Genomic DNA, 11,415 nt, shown 5'->3' with positions numbered 1-11,415 from the left:
AAAATATCAATTGTAAAATCGGATCGATAAATGAATAAATATTGACACTATTTCTTGTTTAGGACAATTAATAACAATCGTAGGCAATGCACAGCTGCAAATGGCGTTATTGAGGAACTGCCCCTAATTGATTCGGAACTAAATGTCTCAACATTTGATTTCAGCAAATAACTGTGTTAAATATATAACTATAATTAGAGAAACATCGCATTATTACGAATAAATATTTCAATTTCAATTGAGGTTTAAAGATTTCTTATAAACAGTCATTTCTCATTTACTGAATCTTATCAGTGAATGATTTTATCCTTATCCTTTACCTTTAATGATATTTAAACTTGAAATTTGTATCAAATTTCAGTTATTTTCAACATAGAATAGTTTCATTGTAATAAAACAGTACTTATGAGGAAATTGTGTACACCAAATCCCTCAGTATACCTAAACTAAACATTTCTGATAAAATGTCTTTCATAAAAATGAAAGGCCTATATATATGTTCAGTTGTTCAGAAACTTTAAAAACAACGTTTGAGCTGTTTTTGAAAAATGTCTAAAACTGAAAACAAAATATTCAGCAAAGCCACACACAGGCGTCCTATTTGGTAAATTCTATATTTCTGCCACGATATTAACTTTTTTTTCTTTTCTTATTTTTAAGCTTATCCTCAAATCAATTATTACTTAGACAATCAAGCTCTCAGTGGTGTTTACACAAAAAAACAAGCAAGAGTGAAAAGCATGGTAGTTAGTGGTAGTTGAATGTTCGCTCTTAAAGAACCAATATTTTTAAGACAAGACATGTCAGGCCAGACACACGCAGCATAGACAACTATTGAATTTCCAGGTAGTCCAAACTTCTAGGGTATTAAGATCCTTTGTTCTGGTTTTTCACCCTAACGGGACCTCAATCTAGTTGCATGCAAGTCGTGCCAACCTACAGTGTAACTTGGGTTTTATAAGGTGTAATTCAAAAATCTTATTCTGGAATTTTCTTCTTTTCTTTGTCTCCAGCAATGATTCGGTTATATAGATAGATGGAATACATATTAAGCAAAAGTTATATATTTAAGCATTGGAAAATTAAACATTTAAGAATGATTTTCAGTTGCCTAGACAATCAATTGATTGGTCATATTTAGTATAAGTAATTATAAGGAAATGTTTTCTGAGTGATATCTTCTTAAAATAAATAAATCCAATCTCATAAAGTTATGTGAGTAAATTTCTTGAGGTAGTTGGCCATCTCACTGGTTTATATTCTGTATTGAAGGCCGAAGTTTGGTTTGTTCAACACTCAAATATGTGCACCACTGCCAGCCAATTTATAAGTCCATCACCATAACCTTGGACTAAATTGATAGTTACTACTTAAAATAAAGTTATCGTAAGAACATAATTGTTATTGTATTTAAAAATTATTTAGCTAAATAAATTATTGGTAATTTGGATCCCGCTGATAAGTTACAACATACATTAAACAATATAATCTCAGTTATAAACTTTTCATTCTAGGGTTATTTCTCTTGATAAGAAAATATTATTTACAAAAAATACAAGAATTTTAATCAATTTTAGCGAGTGTTGAAAATTTCCAATATTATCTTTTTCAAGTTAGGGATAAAGTACAAAAAATGTTATAATTTTTATATTAATCATTTCGAAAGTAAATTGTGTAAATTATGTGCACAACCACAATAAATGTATTCGAATTTTAATGACATTCGCCTTTCTAAAAATTCGTACCACTAAATAAAATCAATTTTAAGTGCAGACTCAGGATGTTGAGTAAATTTGAATCAACTATTGGATTCTAGCGAGGTTTTGTTTGGAGGTAAAATAAATTCTTGTTCAATATTCGTCACGTTCAAACAGAATCTAGAGTAACAATGTTTTCAGAATGGAAAATATATTCACCCACTGTAGAACTAGAATTCTATCGAATTGAATCATGAATTCTTTCGCTAAAAATAATTTTTGCGACTTCTTTCTTCCAAAAATGCTTAATTCCAGTAGGTAAATAGGTGAAATATAATTAGAAACACAAGTTTTTGATTAATTTATTAAATTTTTGAACATATAATACAAAAGCAAGCTTTAGATCATTGCATTGTATTTAAAATTGCATAATTCCATTTTGTGTAATTTCAAGGTTGTATTAGAACTTCATATTTGTTAATTACACCAAATTGGACTAGACTTTTAAATTAAAATTAAAATGAGACGTTAAATAGAACACATTCACTTAATGTCATAATTTTTGTAAGCCAGCACTTTGTAAGTCTATGAAATTTTATCAAATAAATATGACTCAGAAAATTATCTCAGCTTATGTACTTCATTGAAGATAAAAACAATTTATTTAAAAAAAGATCTTATCAACAATTTCTTTAAGTACGAATAAATTGTTAAACTTCCTTTAGGAATTTCCTCTTCATTTTTACATTGTTCAAACAATCACTCCATTAAAGTACTATAAAATTAGAAAAAATACATTCTCTTACTATGCGTAAGAGAAAGCAATAATCTGTCGAGACACACATAACTTTTATTTACCGCCGTTTACGTATTAAAAAGTCCTTGAAACTTGGATTTTATACGGAAAATCGTAAAATTTATTCAATAAAGTGGTAGTTCCGCTAAAACCCAATAAGTTACCGAGGCGTCTCAACTGAAGTTCATATTAATATAATTCTTTTCTTTCGCATCCTACAGTTTGCCTGTAAATCAGTCTTCAATAAAGGAATCCGCTGATATGCGTTTCAAACAAATCTGCTTCTAGTATCTTACCGTCGTTTAGCTTATTTCTATTATGATGAATCCATGTCGTAGCTTCCAATAAGGCTCACATAAAGCCTTATGTAAAGTTGTTTTAATTTTTTTTCCTCTAAATTCAATATTCTTTAATTAGTTTCTGAAAAATATACTTTTCCTAGCAAACAGTCCAGATATTTTCACTGAAATATATATATTTACAAAGAAAAGAATAGAAAGAAATTTATTACTATCTCTAGATTACAAATAATATATTAATCTTGTGATAAATATAAGTTTGAGGAATAACTCAGTGGAAAGCAAACTGATTCCCACACGGAGCTTCAGCTTCTAGCTCTTAGATTTTCTCTTCCCAGAAGCTTCTTACAGCTCAATGTCATTATTTGTGTACAATTACCTGGACTCCTAGTTATGAAAAGTGTATTTTCTAACAGATAGTGTACGAATTTTTCTCTAGATTTAAATAATTTTGTAATTCGAGGGTTATATTTTAATTTTATTTATGTTAGTGATATTACGTGCAAAATGCTAAACTATACTCTTCATTTTTAGGGTAACTTTAGAGAAGAAAATAATAGAACATATTATCACCGCAACAAACCATTTTGGAAAATATACTTTATCTGACTTAGGGGGTCCTCAAACTGGATATTTTCAGTGAAAATTTAAATTCTATAATCTGCATGTTGGCTATTAGTCTTTTACTAAGAGTAGAGTAAGAGAAAATGTACAGCAATAAGTTAAACTGATATTAATATAGGATTCTATTCCTAACAGCGGGTATCCTTTTACAAAAATATTGAAAATGTGTTTTTTATTTGTTAAAACTTATCTCTTAGGAATTGTTGCTCTAATTGAAACTTTCTCCCACCACCGACTGCAACGAGTATTCAAGGTTGTTTTAGAATTTCTTCAGTATCGTCTGGTCATCAAAAGTTACTTATAAAATATACAAAATAAAATAAAAATTATAATAATAAAAGAATGTGAATTGGAAATTCAGAAATAAATTTAATTTCAATTAATATTATAATTAATATTATATAATTATAATTAATATTATATTATTATTTAATTAATATTATAAGACAGTACAATTAACAGTATGGGTACGATAGAGGCACTTCTATCCGCCCATCATTCAAAAAAAGTGCCCTTATTGAATAATTTAAATAAAAGTTATTGATGTAAAATTTATGCAAATAGACACCAAATTCATATAATAGAAAATCGTAGGGGCGTCTTTGAAAAAATATAAAAAACTGAAAAATTGTCTCAATAAAATCATAAAACCGGTTCACTGATTTTGACAAAAACCTCATGGTATCCTATGGTACCTAACCAAAATATCAAATTTAAATTTTCTGTGATTTTTTATTTTTTGGTTGCGCTGTTCACACACTCACCCAAACAGAGAGAGAGTGAGAGTGTGAGAGGAAGTCAATTACCTCATTATAACGAATTCTAAGTTTATTAACGTAAATTTTTGTAAGAAAAAGGTATATTCGATTACAAACCAGATTCTATACTTTTTTTTAAAACATATTGAAGATATGTTTGTGAAGATATGAATGTGAAAGATTCAGCCCTGCGAGAAGCTACTATATTGTAGGAAAAATAATGTATAAGTCTCCATTCCAGGCACCTAATTTGAGCTGGACTTTATTACTTTCTTGGTTGGTTGTTACTTTCGTTATAATTAATAATTTGTAGGTAATTACCAAAATACAAAATTTCTCACCTAGCAAGCTTATTGCTGTTTGAAATTAGCGCTCTAATATTAATATTGAATTGTAGGCTATTCATATCAATAAAGTATATAAAACTATATATTTTCACAAGTTTTATCTCAATTTTTCGCACTAATATATTTTTTAAAAGCTATATCAATTTGCCACGCATGATAACACTTCTCATAAACTTCATTTTATTTTTCATAATACGTAACGTTTATGTTGGCCAGCCTGGTGGTAGGGATAGCCACGTCTGGCTTTCAAGGGAACCTCTATCGATCCCCACTCTCTTCACTCTTGTCCTTTCCAGTCGTGACCGCCGGTGAGACACTTCAGACAAGCTAGAGCGTTTTTCACATTAGCTGTATTTAGTTCCTTTGTCTCATAGTTAACGGTAAATATTAAAAAATGGAACCAGCAATTGCAGATCCAGTTTCTTTCGCTAAAGATTTTATCGCCGGCGGAGTTTCAGCGGCCATTTCCAAGACTACGGTCGCCCCCATAGAAAGAGTAAAATTACTTCTCCAGGTCCAGCACATTTCCCAGCAAATAGCAGCAGAAAAGCGTTACAAAGGTATGGACTAATTTTATAAAATGTAGCCTATGAATGTTTGACCTACTTAACATTTTCCTCCTTTTACCTAAATTGTTGAAGAACTAATGAGATTTTGAGTAAAGCAAAACTAATTCTTATAATTTAATTTCAGTTAAAAAAAGTATTTTGAATATCCTAGTACCACGCCTCGCTAAATAAAATTTTCTTTCTGACGCATGCGCATGCATGCGGCTTTAAAAATTAGCAATGGCCCTTGCGTAATAATGACGTACATTCAGCTGGGATGCAGTAACCTAGCCTAGTATTAAAAATAAAGTCGTGTCCCAGTAGGTTCAGATGGAGCCAGCTTAAATTTAAAAATTTAAAGCAGTTATTAATTACTTTTGTCTGTTCTCTGTGGAAAACAATTTGGCTATTTCCCAAACAGTTCAAGGTCATTCGTCACGTGCTGTCATGGCTGCGGAAACTCAAAACTGAAAACTTCTCACTTTCAGTTACCATAAAATACCGCGTGTTGAAGCTAAGCAGAAAAAAGGGGTTGGGATGACTACCCACCCCGTCCACCCATTGGTGGTTAACTTGTTAAAAACTTGATTCCCTAATTGCTGAAAGAAAAGAACTCATACAATATTCTGTATTTTGTTACAATTAAAAAATGTTAATTACTGTTTTTTTTATATATAGGCATGGTTGACTGTTTTGTCCGTATACCCCGTGAACAAGGGGTTTTAGCATACTGGCGTGGTAACTTAGCTAATGTCATCAGATATTTTCCAACGCAAGCATTAAACTTCGCCTTCAAGGACAAATACAAGCAGATATTCTTAGGAGGAGTAGATAAAAATACTCAATTTTGGCGGTACTTTGCTGGCAATTTAGCCTCTGGTGGTGCTGCCGGGGCAACTTCATTGTGCTTTGTGTATCCTCTTGACTTCGCTAGAACCAGGTTTGCATTTTTAATTTTTATTGCTTCATTAGGAAGCTATTGTGCACGTACATGTAGCTCAGGAAGTTAATGTTACTATAAATGTCCGAATTGAAGAATTAAAGTTATATTTAGTGGCGGCATTAACGCCTCAATGAAATCCATTTGTGGGTCATGGGTACGTTCATTATAAATACTGTTGCAGTGTTGCTTAACTGGAGCTGTCCTGTAAACAGAGGTTTTGGATTGTGTCCAATTATTTAGCGTCTATTTTTCTGTGCCTAAGACACTGCATTTAGATCTATTATACACGTATGGTTCTCAACCTTAACGGTTGCCTGCGGAATATATATATGTTAGGCAGGAAAAGAAGTATGTCACTAAGGTGTCGCGATACATTTTGTTGAAATGTATCATGTATCGCGACATGTTGCTAATTTTATTTTTATAAAAGTTTTTTTTTTTTCAACTAAAGTAATTGATTTGTGACGGGATGCCAAAAGCCAATTTTTTTCGAGGTAACCTGTCTCTGCGTAATGGTAAGACCGAAATTTCTTTAAAAGTTATCTATCAACATTCTCAGTCTTTATGATATGATGCAGCAAGCATCATTCCTTAATCATCTGAAGCTTCAATTAGAACATTTTACTTTAGGGTAAAACATATTGAAATGCGTAATGTTAGTGTACTTATTTTGTAATTGTTTATTAGTATGTACACTATCCAGTCCAATTAAAGATGGGGAATGAACAAAAAAAAAAAAAAACGAAAAAACCTCATTATTGCATGTATGGTTAATTCGAAAAGTTTTTCGAATACTTTTCATTTCTAAAGATTCTATTAAGCAAAAACCTTTAAGGCTGCTTAATTTTTTTTTATGATAGAGGTATAAAGCCGTCGATGACTTGATTATCTTGTTAGAGGAGATCGACGTGTGCCTCAACTTGTCTAAAAGCTTAATTCTTAGGTACTTATACTTTAGTAGATTATGAAGGTAATTTCACAATTAATCAAGGTAGTATGAGGATGATGAGCGTGTCCCAAATCGCTCTGTGATAACTAGGTAGAATTTTGTGTAAATATTTAAAGCAGTTCACAGTAATTATTTAGTTAAATTTGACATTCCTAATAGCATATCTCTTCCTAAAAGTAACAAATAGATTTTGTTTAATTAATAATTATACTTCAAATAATTATTAATAATAATGCTTCATCAGTTGTGACTAAATCTGAATTAATTTATTAGAAGAACTGTTCTAGTAATAAAAAGTAACCATTTAAAAAATAACTTAATAATCAAGAAAGCAGCTTAATGTACTAAAGCATCCCATTTCATTAGTTAAAATCTCTAAATCTTTTTGTCATAATTAATTTCTTTCATTGTGCTTATAGATTGTGAATAAGTGATGGTATCCAAAATTAAAATAATTCATTTTTCTTGAGTAGTATTCAGAATTCCAGTAATTTAGTTTTTAATACTAATCATATAAATGTAACACATTGATTGCAATTGCAAAAAATAGAGATGGAGATATATAGATAGGTACGAAATATATATTGTTTTGAATAATAACAGTATAAGTCATTATATAATCTTGGATTAATCCATTCTTCCAACAATTCTGCAAGCTCAGTAAGAGTTTCAAGAATTCCCGACGCATTTCTAACTGTTATAGGTGATCATAGCATTAGTCATATGATGTCTGGGGAATGGACTGGCCATTTAACTTTGTTTGGAAGGGAGTACTTGATTTTCTCTTATTTCAAACCGGGTTTGGTATGAAATCGCCTATCAAAAATGTTGAACCAAAGAAACAATGACTGACTGCACTTAACTTCACAGATATAAAAGACATGCGCGTTTCTTTATTCTACCAGTCTGTTTTTGAAATGTTCTAAATTCTTATCAAACCAATATGTAAAATGGGCAGTAATAAACGAAAATACTGCTTCGATTTAAAAAATTCCTTTAATTATCCAAATTAAGTTCTTTGTTTTGTGCTAATGTAATCAATAAATTTATTTGATTTTCTGATATTATTTTTTAATATTAATATGCTAATAATTGTAGAAAAGGTTAATGTTAATTATCAGAAACTGTACTTATTAAAGCTGTACGGTAGGACAGTTGTTTAATGGTTGATCGACAAAAACTGCACGAAAAAGGTAATGTTGAATAACATCGCAAGTTTGAAATTTAAGTTCATTGTTACTGAAATTGAATAAAATAGTAGATAAATCAGTAATAAGATTGTAATGAAAAGTCTTCTTTATTTACTGCCCTATTCATTGTGCTCTTTCTCTTATTCATTCATGAAAAAAAGTCAGAAGTAAGAAGAAATTTCTAAAATTACGAAATTTTGCCTAAAGTGATTGGTTGTAGATGTTGCTACATATCTATTCGTTTTCTCATTTTTAGTTACAATTCTTTTAAGCTTGTGCATCGTACAAATCACTGGTTACATTATTTTTTAAACGATTGTTTTACATTTATTCTATCAATTTTATACACTTATTACATGTAAATAATGATATTTATTTCAAAAATAATGTGAGGATTTACGTTGCCGATTTTTTGCTCTTTTCTAATTTATCTTCCAATTTTTTTGTTTTGGGGGGGACATGTAATGTCAGCTCATTACTACTGGAAGGTGTAGAAACTTAATAGCAAGTGAAAGATCTTAAAATGTTGATGGAATATTTGGGAAATTATGCAGTATTACCACGCTGTAGTGAACAGTATATCTGTAGCTAAGTACACCCATTAATTGTGAGAAGATGTTATTGATCATTGATATTTACTGTTATAAAATAACATACTTGAATGAGTAAATCTGCGCCTTACTTACAATATTCGTGTATATTGATAAAAGCGTTAATTAGATTTTGAATATACGCTAAAAAAATAATTCTCAAGTGAATTCCCTTGGTGGTTTTATTAAAAGAATGGTCAGGCTTACTTGTATTTCATTAAATTTGTTTAAACCCTCGGAACAACTTGTCATAAAAATCTAATCGTAAAAAATGAGAAAAAATAAAATTTGTAAAAGAAATAATAATGAAGTGACCAAATAAACCTCTTCTCCTTTTTTTACTACTTGCTACAAGTATGAAGATATACATATACCTTTTATTTATTAATTATTTTGTTTCTATGTTGTAAGGAAGTATTTTTTTTTTTTTTTTTTTTTTTTTTTTAATCTGTAATCAAATTACTATATAAATACGTATGATCTGTTTTAAAGGTTAGCTGCTGATGTTGGCAAAGCAGGAAAAGAACGAGAATTCTCAGGTCTTGCGGATTGTCTTAAGAAGATCTTTAAGAAAGATGGTATTGTAGGTCTATACAGAGGATTTGGAGTATCAGTCCAGGGTATTATTATCTACCGTGCATCTTATTTTGGCTGCTTTGACACTGCAAAGGGTATGCTGCCAGATCCTAAGAAAGCTGGTTTCTTCGTTTCGTGGGGTATTGCTCAGGTAATTTTTTTGTTATGGAACGTAAAATTTATAAGGTTGTGAATGAGTTGTTTTAAAAATCAAATTTTTCTTATTCTAATTAGCCACAATTTTTCTCAGAACATTTCCATCTAACATGCAGACGCTGTTTATCGATTTGTCATTTATTGTATAAATATTTTGTCTGTTTGAATTTTATAGGTCGTGACAACAGCGGCTGGAATCATTTCATATCCTTTTGACACCGTAAGGAGGCGGATGATGATGCAGTCTGGACGTGCTAAAGCTGATGTAGTATACAAGAACACCTTACACTGCTGGTCAACAATAGCCAAAGTAGAGGGTGGAGGTGCTTTTTTCAAAGGAGCCTTCTCTAATGTTCTAAGAGGCACTGGCGGTGCTCTAGTATTAGTACTGTACGACGAAATTAAGAATTTTCTGTTTTAAATTAAACACGTCGTGTGTGTCTGTACTGCCACCATCTCAACCCTCAGTAAGCCTTTAATTCAAAATTGATTTTTAAAAAAAACTTTTTTTTTTAAGAATAAAATAAATTTAGCATTCCACTGTTTAAGAGAAGCTCCCACAATCCTTTTTTTCTACAAAGCTGATAACTGTCTCTCACCAGACAGAAAAAAAATCCCCCCCGGCCAAGCAGAGAACATAATTGAGGGGGCCACACGATTTAGGCATCTATGTAAATGTAGTTTTTGAGTAAGTACATAATGATACTTAGGTGAATATTTTAAGACAAAAAAAGAACACAATCTGCGTTAACGAAAACGAATGTGTAAATATTAATTTAAAAATTAAAAATCTGTTATTCCGTGAAATGGACACAAAAACATTTCTGAACTGTAATTGAAGGTACCACAACAATTTGGAGTTATTTATGTCTTTGTTTAACCAATAAAGTGTTGCCTTTTTTACAGTGCAGTAATTGATAAAAGTTCTTTTTTATTAATCCTCAAACCTTTAATCCTGAAACTTATATACATTTTTACGTTACGTGTTGATTATAATCACTTTCACAAAAAATGAATCTCCTGATATTGCACACTAATAAAAAAAACTTTCTTTTTTGCATAATTTTCTTCATTTAAGTTATTGACAGTTAATAATAACGTAAGCAACTGTAGCCAAAATTGAGTTTGCTAGTTATCGGAATCAGAGTAAAAACAATGGTATTCAGACAGAATTTTTAGGCTTGCCAACCATCAGTAAGATAATTGAGCAAACGTCCAAATAGGATAAGAAACAAGGTAACTAACTGTCAGTTGCGTCACCAAAACGCCTGAAGAACTCTATGCCGTCTACTGATTTTCATTCATTGCCTAATGGGATAGGTATACAATATCCCAGGATTACTTGCAGGAACCCTCAAGGGGGACAGGACGGGAAGATTATGGAAATCCTTAGCCTGTAGACGTCGGTGAAACCCAAAGAAGAATTTCTTATGCTCGCAGTAGGTTCAGTGTGGTTCGTATGGCACTGGCGGGTCAACAACTGCAACGTGAGCTTCAAGAAGCAATAAGGAAGTACGATTTGCAGTGCACCGTGATATAAACTGCCACAATATAAGTGCATATAATAATCTGGGTTTTAGGCGATGATGGTTGAACCTCATAAGGGTTGAAACATGTTTAGGAATTAAGGAAAAATAATTTTTGTTACCATTAAATGAGCCATTCGCATTTGTGTTGTCTCTTACCAGGAGGTGGCATTGTGATTGTGAAGAAATAAAGTGATATTCCCTGAGTAAAGTAGTTACAAAGTGCTGTGACGGTGTATTTGACAATCCTCTGATACTGAAGTCGCTAGAAGTTAAAACCTAATTCGTTTCACTATTTCCTTCAGAAATGTAGTTATCAGAACTCCTCTACTAAAAGTAATTTGCCGAACAGTATTTAACTTATTGAATTTTTTCCTAAATGGTTTCAATATTATTTTTTGTATTAACATTCACGA

At 31.0% G+C, this 11,415-nt stretch overlaps 1 protein-coding gene across 1 annotated transcript; it reads left to right on the top strand.

Annotated features, from left to right (window-relative positions):
* The first annotated feature begins 4,797 nt into the window (after positions 1-4,797).
* On the top strand, positions 4,798-10,396 carry sesB (stress-sensitive B). Its single transcript, XM_074119415.1, has 4 exons — positions 4,798-5,081; positions 5,748-6,009; positions 9,234-9,468; positions 9,649-10,396. Exons 1-4 carry the CDS (start codon positions 4,916-4,918, stop codon positions 9,892-9,894), a joined length of 909 nt encoding a protein of 302 aa, XP_073975516.1. The 5' UTR covers positions 4,798-4,915; the 3' UTR covers positions 9,895-10,396.
* Positions 10,397-11,415: the final 1,019 nt, after the last annotated feature.

Source organism: Rhodnius prolixus, unplaced genomic scaffold, assembly GCF_049639745.1.
Source record: "Rhodnius prolixus isolate KJV_2025 unplaced genomic scaffold, Rpr scaffold_2, whole genome shotgun sequence".
In the NCBI taxonomy this organism is placed as follows: Eukaryota; Metazoa; Arthropoda; class Insecta; order Hemiptera; family Reduviidae; genus Rhodnius; species Rhodnius prolixus.
The sequence above is the reverse complement of the archived record's forward strand: the minus strand, read 5'-3'. Positions and strand labels throughout refer to the sequence as shown.